This window comes from Leptonotus elevatus, chromosome 12 (genome assembly GCF_054856555.1).
Source record: "Leptonotus elevatus isolate MCC_2025b chromosome 12, RoL_Lele_1.0, whole genome shotgun sequence".
Classification (NCBI taxonomy): Eukaryota; Metazoa; Chordata; class Actinopteri; order Syngnathiformes; family Syngnathidae; genus Leptonotus; species Leptonotus elevatus.
The window spans coordinates 13,142,850-13,158,464 of NC_141250.1; the positions used below are offsets into that span (position 1 = coordinate 13,142,850).

General features: G+C 39.8%; 1 protein-coding gene across 4 annotated transcripts in view; it reads left to right on the forward strand.

Annotated features, from left to right (window-relative positions):
* The window catches only part of LOC147164633 (hyccin 2), a 34,009-nt gene extending 20,798 nt beyond the window's left edge, over nt 1-13,211 (forward strand). The window contains exons 8-14 of one of the 4 annotated variants that reach the window (XM_086090733.1): nt 168-263; nt 1,584-1,700; nt 3,934-4,021; nt 4,126-4,282; nt 4,395-4,415; nt 4,765-4,905; nt 8,905-13,211. In XM_086090733.1, coding sequence (XP_085946859.1) covers nt 168-263; nt 1,584-1,700; nt 3,934-4,021; nt 4,126-4,282; nt 4,395-4,415; nt 4,765-4,905; nt 8,905-9,524 — 1,240 coding nt within the window. In that variant the 3' untranslated portion in view covers nt 9,525-13,211. The remainder of the gene's footprint in view (nt 1-167; nt 264-1,583; nt 1,701-3,933; nt 4,022-4,125; nt 4,283-4,394; nt 4,416-4,764; nt 4,906-8,904) is intronic. The other 3 variants (XM_086090735.1, XM_086090734.1, XM_086090736.1) reach the window with 3 other exon arrangements.
* Nucleotides 13,212-15,615: the final 2,404 nt, after the last annotated feature.

The following is a 15,615-nucleotide window of genomic DNA, read 5'->3' on the forward strand; positions in this document are numbered from 1 at the left end:
TGATGTGAACGTGCACAGACTCCAAGGTGGAAGAATGCTGACTTTCATAGGCAGTGGAGTGCAGTTTCTGTTAAGATGGCAGGATATAAAAACCTGGCTCAGTTGTGCTGAAATATGAATACTGCGATGCGATTCTAATCCATCATGACATTCATGTGCATTTGCAGATTTGAGGTGCTGTGTTTCCTCATGCTGTGTTACAACTCTGCTGTGGTCTACATGCCCCTGTCTTCCTATCAGTCAGTCTGCAGAATGAGCTCACGGTGAGGAATGCACGCATGGACAAAAAATACACACCGGAAATATCTTCAATGTAAATATATGCGAAATTGAATTAAATCTCTTCTGCTGCCTCGTACCTGCAGCACACTCCTTTATTTTTTTTTTTTATTACACTTGTGCTCGTTTTTATTGCACTTAATATTAGAATTACAATATCAACTTAATGTACAAAATGTACAGCCTCTTTGGGACAAGTGGGCTATTACTTTTCTCGGCTGAAACATTTATCGTTTTGGGTTTTCTCCAACAATGATGTCATACCAGAATGATGTTCACGACCCCTTAGTCTGTATATTCACATTTTATTGCACTGGGGTTGCCAAACTTGAGTTCCCTGATCCTTGGGGGTCAACTAGCCATTGCTGGGGGTGCTGATAATAATTTGTAATAAATTGTTGTTTTTGTTTTTTAAATGCATACCTATTTTACGACTGATGCGCCAGTAAAATAAACATAGTTGACCAAATACTCCACCCTACCAAATTAAAAGCTCTAATATGATTGTAATGTATCCTCAGATTCCTCACAGAAATTTGACATACTTGAATGAGGGAAGTAGTTCTGAAAAAAAGTTATTACAGTCCACAATAAAGTCCCTTTTATTCAGAACAAAAGTTAGATTTTTTTAAATGACTTTTCCCCCTTGTTAACATTTCATATCGCTATTTTGTACGAATATGACTATTCTTGTAACATTTCACCTGATAAAATTTGCCTGCTCTTTTTTTTATTTGTTCTTTTTATTTTAAAAAGTAATATTGTGACTTTTAACAAAAAACTAACACAAAATTAATCATTTAGGTGTCTACCTGATAGTTACGTCAAATTGGCATAACAATTATAACGTTTGAAAACTCCTGTAATATTTGTTTGGCTGTACTAGGAGACATGCTGTGGCTTAAATCTGCATTATAACACCTAAATTCATTAATTCCTTTGACATTTCATCTTGGTGGCTGCACGTATCACACAATTTCTGCGGGAATGTTGCGTTCAAATTTTTCCAGCACTATTTTCCAGTCATTGAGAATCAATATGTGATTCTCAAGATGAGTCTTTAAGCTCCGAGGCTTTGGCCAGTAATGGCGCCACTGCAGTGCACACACTATTTCGGAATGACTAAAGACTTCCACGCTGCGAGCAGGCAGACAATGCCTGGAGCGAGCTCATTTTAAAAAGACGGCACGGTTTGACTGTGGAGATTGTAGAGCGCCAGAACAATGCTCAGGCCTCAAGTCAAGCCTCCTATTGAGCACATAATGCTTACAACTGTTGTCGACGTACGTGTGTGCCGTCTTCAGGTTGTGTGTATGCGGTTTCCCGCGGCAGCAGCAGAAACTCTGGAGGGAGCCTTGCAACCGCGTGCTCTTGGACCCTGAGTTCATGGTGCAGATGCTGACTGCTGTTTATCATGCCATGTAAGTGTCTCGGCCTTTTGTCGTCTTTATGCTCTTCGACCGCTCTATTAGGTACACTTGCGCAATCGATTACAAGATTCTAGTCATAATTCTTCCATGGTCAGTTTTTATTGATGGTCCCTTAGAGGTTTTAACTTGACTATACAATGTATTTTATCTTCATATAAAATAAAAGGGAAAAAACACACACAATTATACATTTTTAAGACATTTCTGTTTGATGTTTTCGAATGTTACACGACATCAGATTACCGGTAGTATTTTTAATATTTATAATAATGATAAAGCAGTATATTCTTTAATCATTTTTAGTATGTAGCTACCCTGCGTAATATGCTCATCAGGGCCATACTAGATGGTCCTGCAAGTACCCGGTTGTCTTTATCATTTACACAGAACCCAGCAAAGGTGCCATATAGTCATAATTGTGACATCATCCCAGATTTAGACTTTGAGACGTCACTGTCTGGGGAATTCTTGTCAGACAGCGACATTGCTTTTATCATGATTCCTGAGATTTTCACTGTTGGTGCTTAATGTTGTGGCCAATGTGCGGTGTGTCACTAGCTCAGTGGAATCGATCTTGCGTTATTTAAAACCTGTCAAGCACAACAATCCATTTTTAGTTTTGTACCAGTGTGTGTACTTGACTGCTCCCCAATGTGGCAAGCGCAATCGCAGCGCCAAGGGCAGACACTTGTCTCAGCGCAGACTGATTACATCAGCAATTCGCCAGCGAAGCAGGTGATTTCATCTCTCATGAGAACGGCCGATGCAAAGCTGATTACGGCCTCCCCTACGATATCCTGTCCTTCGCGAGGGGGCCCCTCTGATCGGGCAGTGACTCAAATCACCGCTGCTTAGCGTGAAGCTCTAAGGCCAGTGTGACCAATCTACTGTCTGCTTGATTTTTCTCCCCAGTAAGCACTGCAGCAATCAGGAGATTGGTCAGACCCAGACTACATGTGTATGCAGAGAGATAAAATAATGTTCTTTTGTTGTAATCCTGGGCACCTCATTTCCATGCCCTGCTTTCACATGCATCCGTCAAGCTTCATATACATGCAGAGATCGTGGCGATGGCTGAGAAGGACATGCTGGGATTTAGGTTAATAAGTAACCTAATGAGTCAGTGTCACTTAAAGAGAAGGAGGTGGCGCTAACCAAAATGAACATCCATCTGAATTGTTATTCCCAGCCCTCTTTAAATGGAAATGAATTCATTGTTTTTCTTCCATCTTGAAGATAAAGAGAACACAGCGCCGTACTGTAGCTCCTGGGGCAGGATCAAACTGAATGAGTCTTGAACGATTTCTCCAATGTGTTCATGTACTCATGCTTATTAGGTTTGATAATATTCAGATACTAGGAAGAGGCATATCAAATAAATGAACTCATGAGAATTATCATGGTACTACCTCTTGTCAATCCAACAGTGGAAGAACATCCCTTTAAATTGGTTTAAAAAAACATTTTCTCATCGCCCTCATAATAGATCAATGTAGTCAAATCCCTAATGTGTACACAGAAAATTTAATACAATAGTGTTTTTTACTTGGAAAGTAAAGTCCAATATTGACAGTATTTTAGCACAAGTGATATGTTTTTATTACAGTAAGAAATTAGAGGGGCACCTTAATTAGAACTGTCAAAATTAATTGAGTTAACGATTATCAAATTATTAAATAACTATTTTAATAATTGAATAATCTTTAAGTGACATTTCTAAATTTAAAATTGTCCAAATCCTCTGATTTCAGCATATCAACAGTACCTGTTCACTGATTTCTGTAGTCCTTCATGAAAAAAGACACTGAAACATTTTATTTATATTTATTAAAGACTAGAAAATAATTTTCTACAAACCTAATTTCTATGTTAAAAATAATGTTATATATTATTTAAAATTATTGATGCTGAATTGGGGATTTTCATTATGTACAGTATATAATTATCAAATTGATTTAAAAAAAATTTTTAATGCAATTATTTGCAGTGTATGTAGTGAATTTAATATCTATACAATATAAATTACACATTTTAAATGGAAACACAGAAATTAAGTGTTCCACAATACTCAAAGTGATTGCAAGTAACTTGCTTTGTCACTCTTAGCCGCAGTAGAACTAAATAATTCAGCGACTTTGTGAATCAAACATCAAAGACTTTTACCAGAAAACATGTTATCTTTGACATTGTCTGACATTGTCGTGTGTCTGGTTTGTTTTTCCAGATACAATGGCGAGTGGGAGATGGGTCGTGGAGCTTTGGAGGACGTTTTGTACAGAGCCCAACTGGAGCTTTACTCTCAGCCTCTGCTGGTAAGTGACAAATTAAGCACAGTTGCACCATTGTGTTGCACCCTTCAGCGTCATTTAATTGGCTGGCGCGTTGATGTCCCTTTGCGTTATGTGTCAACCGTCAGCTGGGCAACGCCATGAAGAACTCGCTGCCAGACAGCGCCCCCAACGAACCGCAGGGGCGCAAAGTTCTGCAGGTGGAAGTGACGCCCACCATTAGGCGCATCTCCATCTCGGCCATCACCACCGCCTCCATCCGACGACACCGCTGGAAGCGAGAGGGTAAGGCTACTACGGGAATAGACAGCACGCTCATCAATGACCATTTATGTCCTCATCATTTTATCACCATATGAAAGTAATCCAAATATTGATGTTTTCCAACGTGTGAAAGGCCACAAGAAGGAGCTTTTAGGTGAGAAAATGATTTGAATCATTATTTTGGTCCTCTGAGCAGTGAGAAAGAATCCTGTCACACCATTAGCACTGTGCAAAATGGTGTCTCCTGTCACTTTCTGTAGTTGTCATCATGTAGTTTGTGTCTCACTGCTTTCGTATTCTTTCTTCACCCGCCTCTTCTGCAAGAAAGTCATGACAAAATGGTGCTTGTAGATTCCTCCGCCTTCATCACTATAGAAGGCCGGTAGTAGATCGTAGCTTTTACTTTTGTTTTGTAATCTATCGTAAATTAATGAGACCAGAGGTGGCTGAGGCCCGCTGCCACTAAAGAACCGCATTTCCCCGTCTGTGTTGTTGACTCCCAGATTGTTTTGACTGCTCGAGCGGTGCAGAGTTGAGCGTCACCGTCGCTCGTCCTAGTCCCGCCCAACACCCATCAGCCAATGAGCAGAGAGAAGGTCACCACCATCACAGCAGCAGCATCATTCCCCCCATCACACTCGAGGGTAGGGCACAGGGGCGGGACGACCTGAGCAACAACCACCCGAAACTCACCCTCTTCCTCACCTTCTTCAGCTTTGCGGGATTTCGCTTCGCTGCCTCTGCATTCCCCTGAAGTACCCTTCAGACCCGTTTTCACCAAGCGAGTACGTTTCAGTTGAGTTCAATACACTGTCAAACGTCCTTTTTCCGGTTAATATTGAAATAAATATATTTAAATCACATTTAAAATCAACCCCAAAGGCTCATGTATTAAATTAATTATCAATGACAAAAACTAAGGACATTTTCACTATAAATGTAATAAAATACAGTTTCGTATTTTAGTTTTCGTTTTAAAAAAATGCATTTTTGTTTCTTTTATTTCGTTAACAATTTTTTTTTTTTTTGTTATTTAGATAGTTTTAGTTAACTAAAATAATCTTGCCTGGAGTCTATCCGTGGACTGGTTGCCAGTCACTCACAATCATTATTCAAATATAATGCTTCAGATATTTCATTATTTAAATTTTCTCCTGCGTTCTTCTTAAATTGAATTATTCAGATGGTTATATGTTCTGGCATATTTGCTATTTATTATATGATTACCTAGAGCCCAACTATTCTTTTCAAGCCAAAGCCAATTTTGTTAAATGGAAGATGAAAAAAAATCAGATAAAGATTAATCGGTTGATTATTTAAAAAATATTTGGAATGAAATGATAAATGGGACCGATGACTGTTGCAAATCCAAAAGCCACAATTGGTAAGGCTTCATGGCAAGGTGGGCTTGTCCTGTAAAACTATTTGGACCTTTGTTGTCAATGAAAAATTAAGATTACTATTTTTTATATTTAAAAAATTTGGAGGGAGGAGGGGGGGCTGCTGAGCTGAACTGTACCGCTTGGTGGAAACGTGGCTTTTACTTGTCCACACCCTTAGCCAACAGCCTGCTGCTCTTTGCCCAACGAGAGTAGAAGAGATGCCAATTTTGGCTCGGAAGGAATGGCAGCCAGTGGCGTTGTTGCATGGGCCTGTCAAAACCTCCCGGTCTCCTTCCCACACGTTCATTCTTGCTTTGGCCCTTGTCACTCACTGAGTCATAGAGGCTGCCTTTCTCATCCTTGTAAGTAGATAAAGTAGATCCGTTTTAGATGACTGGCAGAGCACCTGCCATCTTGTTTCCACGCTGCGGTTCACTGCACCGCTTTTCCGCTCACGCTCGGCCCCACGCATTCATACGAGCGACTCTCCAGTCTGTTTTGCAGTCCGGCAGCGTTAGTGATTGCTTGCGCAGCCCTCTGCCATGTCACATAACTCCCTCAGCTGAGCTCAGTGAGTGGGAACGAGCCCTTTGTCATGCATGCCCGTGCTTCAGCAAGCTTTCCAGAGTCCCTCCAGATCCGAACGTAATATCTGACAAGGTCAAGCCAATGACTTGGTTGGTAAAATGTCAAGCAATGCAATGCAATCCACTAATTGCTAGGTTCCGCCATCCAGCCCATTTTGTCTTGTTGAGTCTCTTCATTTTTGTGTGTGCTCTTTTGGATATCGACCCTATGACATGAATGAAGGTCAGAAGGTACTGCTCAGTGCTCAGTTGTTTTTGCATGATCTTTTCCTTGGAAGTTCTTTTTGCAGCTCTTCTAATGGAGAGGACTGGGAAGAAGGATCTTGTTTGTGCTAACTCGAGGGCATGTTCGTGTCATACTCTTGTGTTCACTAGTAGCTCTGTGGGGAATTATACGCTGCAGGAAATTGCACCATATGTCAAGGTTTTAGCCATTTCATACAAACTGTAGAGGAAATCGATTGTGAGCTATTATGACAGGGGTCATCACAAATAATTCACTCTGTGCGACACATGCATCAATTTACCGCTGTAAAAGTCAGCTTCCAGCCGGGTTTTTATTTATATTGCTTTGCACACTCCGGTTCGGTGTCACTAATTTATGATGGAATGAAGTGCCAGCCAAAACATGCCTGCCCTCCAGCCAAAACATTATGACCACTTGCACAATATAATGAGATCCAACTCATTCAGACATGAATGAATAATATTCAGTTTTGCCAGAGATGTTCGTTTAACAATACGTTCGGCATTGAGGTTGTAGTTTGCTGTAATGTACGACTACTGCATCATAATAAGATGTGATCTTAATATTTATGACTTATGTAACTAATTGAGGTCATCAAAAGATTAGACAGTTGTACGCCACTGCAACCACAATAACGAACAGTTTCGTAGATTTAGCAAAGGTTAAGGACCTTTTCATTCACAGAAGCTCTTTCTCTTTATATAAAAGACTGGACTGAATACAGGACTGAATAAAAACGTCTCCTATAAGAAAATGGTACTTAACCTTGCAGCTTCATCTTCTAGGGTGACTTTTAACATTGTTGGCTCACAATCTCTATTCTAGGTCTTCCACACGAAACCCGTCTAATTCTGACTTAATTGGTCTTTTAGCCTTTGTGAAACTGGATGCATAAAATTGTCCAAAATGTCTTGAAATAAGAATCCAGGGGTGCTAATGTCGGATTGATTGATTGACCGATTACTTAAGACATGCATCTCTGCTTTTGACCAATATTCTTATCAGTCTTCTTGGACACATTTGAAGCATCCATGTTGTATTGCCCTCTCGCGCATTGGCCCAGTTGCCCCGCAGACTTGTCAGCACAAAACGCTGCGCCATCAATCTCATGAGGCGTTTGGCGCGGCCTCGGCACTCTCTGCAGATTAGCAGGCCTGACTCGGACGGCCAATCATGTGACCAAGCAGTGCCGCAGGAGGAATAAATGATGGATTCGGCTGGAGAGCATGCGTCTTCCCCTGCCCTCATGTTCTTTGCATGTGAAAACTTTTCAGCCCTCTCTGTTTAGCTTGCTTGTCCCAAAAGTGCATGATGGAGACCGACGGCTGTCTCTCGGCTGTCTCTCTTGACCATGCTTTGTTTCTAACTGTCTTTATTCCCTCTAACCACAAACTGAGGATGTTCATTATTTTACATGAATGCTGAGCCTGATGTGAAGTTACTGACTTACCGCACAGTTATAAAGAAATATGTTTTGGCTTAATTACAGCACCGCGCAAAAGTCTTAGGCCTGCTCAAAATTCAAAGTGACCCTTTTCTCAGCAATTATACAAACCAAGTCAATCAATGTCAGCCATTTGCACAGATTTTACTAGAGCTACGTAATAATTGAGTTTTAGGATTATTTATACTAGGGCTGTGTATCGATTCTAATTTCCTCAATCGATTTGGTTAAAAGATTTAGTTTATCAATGAAAGTAACACGTGTTATAATCACTTGAGTGTTACACAAGCATTGACATCAGCAAGGATGAGATATATTTTCATAATTCTAATATAATAATTGCAAATATTAATTTAAAAGATTCTCAATTGTCTTAAAGTGCAATAAGTCAGCTTTTTCATAAATGTAAGGAAATACTTTTAAATTAATGGGAACAGTCAATTTCAAGAAAATGGTAAGATACAAGAAAAGTGACCTTTAAAATTCTATTTTCTTATGAATTTATGGGGAAAAGTGATTAAAATAGTCGATTCATTGTTTTATGAATCAATATCCGGCACAAAGGAAAATCAATTTGATATTGATTATTCAAAAAATTTTAAGGCCAATCCTAATTTATACATCAAATCCACCAAATGAAAGAATAGACTCTCCTTTCACCAGAAAAAAAAAAGCTTGAAAAAAAGCTTTTAGCGTACTCTAGTTAATCAGCATCTTAAAAAAATTGGTAAGTTTTATGAAATTCAGCCACATTGCCCAAAATAGCATTTTGTGTGGTAATCTACGCTAAAGCAACTCAAAATGTGGCCTAAGACTTTAGTGCAGTACTGTGTAGCTCACAGGACTTGGCTCAAGGTCAGTATGTTCAGTTTTGAATTATTCCTCTGTTTGTTGCAGAGCTAATGACGCTGTTTGATCTGAGCTGCACTTTTTATTTTTTTTCTATTATTTAACACTTACAAAAACAAATCTGATCATCTTAGATGCGGACGGCATGAGTGGTGGCGAAGATTCCTTCAACGCCAACGACCCAGATGAGGGTTTCTCCTCCGGGGCATCCAACAGCAGCCAGCCCTGCGGCACCAGGGCGAGCGGTGGCGGCGGTCCAAAGACCAGCAGCCTGAGCAGCGGCAGCAGCAGCATCAAGAAAGCTATCACGGCCCGACTGTCCCGGGACAAGGAGCGAGATAGGCCCGAGACGACGAAGCAGGCCGACACGACGGCAGAGGTCAAGCGACAGCACCAGAGGAAGCAGTCGCCCCCGGCCAGCATCCAACTAGATGCCATCCAGCTGAGTCCCATCAAGAAGCACCTAAGCTTCCCTTCTGGACCGCCTCTGGTACGGACTGGCAGCACCTCCTCCAGCAAGTCGTTTGACTGCATGCCCTCCAGCCTGAACGGCGGCAGACGGGAACAGGAGGGCGGCGCAAGCTCGGCCGAGGACGGCGAGCGTCCCGCCGGAGGCTCCCATCGCCATTCCACCGTCAGCCTGCAGGAGGGTCAACTGATCAGGCCGGACGACCCCCTCCTGTCCCCTGGGGCGCCACTCACCAAGCAGTCCCGCTCCCCCAGCTTCAACATGCAGATCATATCACAGGTTTAACATTTACAGTGGATATTACAAGTGTCTGCACACCCCTGTTTAGATGTAAGCCAATGAATCATTTCAAAATGTGACCTATAATCTATACTCAACTGAGAAAAACCAAACAAAAAAGATATTCTTTTTTTTGACAGGGGAGGTACAAATGACCGGTACCATTGGTTGTGCTGTAAGATTTGACTATGAAAATGTCAGTGAAAGCCTACTAGAACATCTGAACTTTGGAGTGTTTTAAATGGTGGCAAGTGAGTGCTGAATGTGTAAATTCTGAACATAGCCACCTCCCCAGTTTTGAGGGTGTGCGCACTTTTGCAACCAGATACATTTTTGTCATGCTCTTGAAAAAAGTCATACAATTCTATAGAATTGGTTATTTACTAGGTCACATTAATGGTGTCAAATCTTTCAAAAAATTATTGTCTCTCAATTTTTATTATCACAAAATCCTTGCATTTTAGCCGGGGTGTGTAGACTTTTTATATTCACAGCATGTGTGTGGACGTGTGTGTCTGTGCATCTTTAATTGTGCAGAAGAGGTCATTCCTCTGGCTCCTGAAAGAGGTAATGTCTTGGCCGGATTTTCGGCTATGTGCAGTGGTTCAACGACATTTCACCTTTAGTTTACGTCGACATTAAATCAGCAATAACGGAAGGCGTCGTTACTCTTCGTCCTCCTCATTCCCGCCCCAACATTCCCGGGCTCTCGTGCAATCACTCCAACTAGCTTATTCCTTCCCATTAATGGCTGTTTTTTAAAATCAGGTTTTTTTTAAAGTGACAATCCAAAGAAAGAAGGTAGGATGTTAAAGTCGGAACGTGTTAATTTTTTTAATGTCAAATAATGTGCAGAGCTAAATCTGCTGTCAAACCAAACTGGAATTGACTAGGAAGTCCCAATTGGTTAACTGGACTTGAGGAAATAACTACTGAGGTAAAAATTACCAAATATAGAAATATATATGTGTGTATGTGTGTGTAAAACATTACAGACAGGTTTATGCATTAAAAGAAGTCACTGAGTGGGTTTGCTGGCCTTTGTCTGCCCTCTAGTGGCGAGTGGCTTTCACCGCATCCTAGTCTATATACAGCAAGTTGTCGTGGAACATTTTTGCTCTACCTCATCACGTGTTGTTCACCTTCTACTGGTCAAGGAGCCCATTGGCGTCAAACATTGGGCACTTGAATTATCGTGTTTCATCGTATGGTGGCCCAGGGTGTTAATTTACACGGCCGCCATCCGGTAAGGATCATCAGAAGCAGCAATTGGATCCATTGAACTGCTCGTTTTAAGATGTCTTAATTTTTGGTTTTCTTTTGTAAGTGCAATTGTTGGAATGGGCTCCTCACGCTCTCCGCTGGCCTTACGTCAACCCCCGCCCGAGCATCAGTGACACTCACCCGCATGCTCGTTGTACCCCCGAGGGTCAGCCCACCATTCCTTTTTCACCACACGTGCCAACACGCGTCCTGTCCTTAAACGTATTTTCTCGCATGTCTTAAGTTGAACACGGTTTTGATTTATTTTGTTTGTTTAATAGCTGAGGGGCAAAACCCTAGCAGTAGTGTACATAACTGCACTTTTTGGCCCTTGTCGTCATACTGTGTCTTTGAAGCGAGGTTACATGGTGATTGTACATATTCGTTGGCTGTAAAATGACTTACGGGGACCGGCTGGATTGTTTGTGATTATCTCTCTGTGTCCGCTGTCGAATATGTCAAATATGCATGTGGCATTGCAGGAAATGAACACCCGCCATTACCTAACATGTGTTGCACACCACCCTTGCCTAAGTCATTGTAGCACAGTGGAACCTTCAAAGTCCGACTCCATATGTTCTGAGACACTTTTAGATTTCTAATTTCTTATTTTAAAGCAGATTTTCCTCATGGGAAATAATGGGTAAAGTTGTGGCAATCATGAATGAACCAAACGTTGTACAAGATAATGTTTTAAAATGACATTTTTTAATGTCTTTTACGGCTTTTGTTACCGTGACAACGAGAGCGATTTCTACTTTAGAGCAGAACCTGGAGTGGGGGATAAAAGCAAGCGCCCAGAAAAACTAGTGCAGGCAGTGTTGATGCACTACGCTGTGTGTATGTGGCACATGGGCACATCACCAACGTGATTTATAAAGCACTTTAAAAGCAACCATCAAGCACAAATACCGACCACCTCTGCCGCCACAACTTTAAGCAATCGATTAGGTAAGGATTATCAACTAAAATCTGTGCAAAGAACGCCCAATGCAGATCTGCTTACCTTTCAGATTTGTATTTTTTTGACAGTGTAGTTCCTTGAAAGTGGCTCTGGATCCTAACCCAGCTTATCTGATCATGTGATTGCTGGAGAAACTCTATTGTGGGGGGTCTCGCGTACAGGCACAGTTTCAGTTTGAGGCAAGTACTGTAAAAGTTTTTCTTGGTGGGTTAATTTTTCACTTGATGGGTCAACAGGCACTCTATGAACAAAACTATTTGTTTACAAACCATTAAAAAGTCAGTTTTCCACATTAATAAGTAACATTTGAACAAGGGAATCGCTGTATAGTAAAATTAAAACCCCGGCAGATGCCACAGCGACAGACAAAATTGTCACCTTGTATGGTTTGTAGATTTAATTCCTTTAAGGCATTTTTATTCCCAACTTGCACGCTGAACAAGGTTGTTTTTTTTGTGGGGGGGGGGGATTGACTTTGAAGGTTAAAAAACAAAGTTTCCCATCTGGAATAACATGGAAATCGAAATAATTGTTCCCAGAGACAAACTGGTTATTATAAAGCATTTATTAACTGGGCAGGCAATATTTAAAGAAACACTGAACACCCTTAACTGTCACATAAAAATAAAAATAAATAAAAAAGTAAAACTTTTCAGTTTTTTGCTGCCCGACGTGTACGACTTTGGAGGTTTCATTTTTGTCTGGTCCAAATGATTTCAAAGTTCATTTCCAGTTCTGCATGTGTGACAAACTTTTTGTTTTCAATCACATTGTGATGCACTTTAATCCATCCACCTATACAAGAAAATGATAAAAGATGATTATATATATATTTAGTGATTTTTATATATATATAGTATATAATATATATATGTCGGTGTATACACTCAGTGCAGGGTTTTTTGTCTCTTCTAAAGAGATCTTTTTCTGTGATGTTTGTGTTTTATCTCAACAGTTAAAAAGCTATTTATTGATTTTGGGGGTATGCCAAAAGGTTGATAGTCTCAGAGGGTCTCAGGAGTTTATTTAACAAAAACAAAAAAGACACATTTGAACACTTGACAGCACCAAACTTTCTGTTCTTGTCGTCTGAATAGAATTCTATGCAACATGTATTCCCCCCCCCCATTTCTTCCTCATGCCCGAGATTTGGTGAATCCAAACGTGGTAAATGCTCTCCTCCAACGTGGTGTGCGACCATCCCAGCATTCGTCACGTAAACGCCCCCTAAGGGCACGAGGAGAAAAGAAGGCCCGCTTGGACGCACTTTGATCCATGATGAACTTGGATGAAAAAGATGCAAGTGTGAGGAACTCTGTACTGTTGAGGCGGCATACGTGGGAGAGAGATTTATTTTCAATCATGTAAATACAAAGTGTACAAAAAATGGAGAGCAAGTCTGAAATGTAGAGAAAGATTGATCTGTATATTGTTGAATAAATATTGTGATGTAAGAAAGTTTGAAATGTCTGGGGTTTTTTTTTTTTAACATAAGTTCATCCCAACACATTAAGATAGAAAAGTTCATTAGTTGCATTCAAAAAGTTGTGTATATGTAGGAAAACACTTTTCTCTAGCACAATTTCTATGTAAAAATCATTTGGATGTTTTTATGAAAACTGCTTCTGGATTTTCTCATTCAATCAGGTCATATCATTCTCAGGGCATTGAAATAGTAATAATCTGATCAAGGCTTGGTTAGGACTGCGCCAGAAAAAAAAGACGATTGATCGTTTGCTATATATATATCTATATATATATATATATTGCATTGCATTTCTGCAAGTATAGCATTTGTGAATATGAATAAAGGAATGATGATTTTATTTCACTTCATTGTATTTTTTGGCACATTTTTAAACTATTCCATGCAGGTCATTTTAAGATTTCATTTCAATGTATTAAAATACATTTTTGAGGCAAGAAAGCGAGTGATTTCTGTTTTGTTAACATTAAGTAAGTAAGTAATCTATACAACAATCTTATTTCTATTTTATCATGTAGGTCTGTTATATAATGCATTCATTTGGCTCCAGTTTCAATTCTGGGTGCAGTTCTGTTTGTCATATTACAACCCAAAGTTTAAATCTCTGCTTGGATATTCAGCGGCCATTGCCTGGCAACAGACGCTGTGATGCCTGGAGATGAAAATGAAACATTGCACCTGAATGTGGCAACAGTGTGAATGTTGTGTTGTGTTTTCCAAGCTGAGTATCACAGGTGACTTCATGTCAATTGCTGTGGTCAATGGAATCAGAGGGAGGCACTGAAGGTAAGGAAAAGTCAAGAATGTTTCAATACAGTTATTGCATTAGTTGTGTGTGTTTTTTTGTGTGAAATTAACAGTATTATTGTGCAGGTGTACTCAATGAAGTGGCTCATCTCTGTCTTGTCGCCCGCTTAAGTAAAGGAGAAAAGGGTTCATGTGATGGAGCGCCGCCAGAAGAAGAAATGTCGACTCAACCAAGTGATTGAGTGTTTCAAAAAGGCGAGTGTCTGCCCACTTCCACACCAATTTTATGCCACCTTCTATGCCAGGCGTTCTCAAATTGTTGGGTTCAGACCCCCGACAGAAAAGACATTGTTTCAAGGACCCCCCCCCCCCCCTCATAGGCTAATGCCATACAGTATTACACATTTACATCATGTATCACTAAATGCCATAGGAAATTAAAAAAAAAGTTACCTATTTGAATTTAGTAAAATAGTGTACTCTTTAAATTTATTAATTATATAATATTAATTAAATCTATTTTGTCAGGATTTTTTTTAAAGTTATTTTCCATGAAAATTAATAAATTACACCTACACATGCTAAAGGTGCTGTGGTCTCCAGGGTGTGCCACAAAATAAAATAAAAATATACGTATATATATATATGTAACCCCTCCAATATACAGTGGTGCCTTGAGATATGATTGACCTGATTTACGAGAGATTTTTTAAAAATATATTTTTTTGTCAGATATAATTAGTAAACATTCTTAGAAAAAAGCGCCTCCAAGCTATTCATTTCTACTCTTAGCTGAATGTTATTGCCAAACAACCACCAAGCCTGCACTACCCGAATGCTAACATACAGGAAACTTTAAAAGGCACACGGGCTAACAATTAGCATCTATGTGGTGGTGTCGTGGTAACTCATTCAATGCCAGTGACGTATTTTCGTGTCTTTTAAGAATCCAGATATTCAATCCCAGGTACTTGTTTCTCTCTTCTTTTTTTTTTATGGTTGTGTAAAGGAAATGGCTGGAACTGAATGATTAAGAAACAAAGATCTGGCCAAAAACAGCAACATATGTAAGCCGGATAATACAACAATACTCCTAGGCACATATTCTGTATCCTTTGTATAGAATGACTAATATGACGCTGTACTGAGAAGGCCAGAGAGTTGCTGAGCCTCTAGTATCCATGTCTGTCATTTACTGAGCAGCAAAATGTGCATTGAAGAAGAAGTTGTGGCAAAAGATGTTTAATCATATTTTATTCTATGTAATTATGTATAATGTTATACATCGCTTAATTTTTTGTCATTAAAACAAATGACTTTTCACCTTTTGTTTGAGAGTCTGGAATGGATTAATGGTAGTCCTATTTGTTTCAATATTAAAAGATAATTTTACATTTGATGTTTTAACTTACAAGTGTGGTCAGAGGTTGAATTAAACAAGTATCTTAAGGCACCGCTGCAATTCATCTAAAATAGTTATTACTAATAATGAACAAAATGAATGTGGTACTGATGCCTCAAAAACACATTTATGAATATGTTGTCATTCAAAAGTATTGGGACACGATTGAGTAGAGATTGCTAAACTCTTGCTAAAGAGTTAATTTTTATGTGTACAAACTGTGTTATGGTTGCCA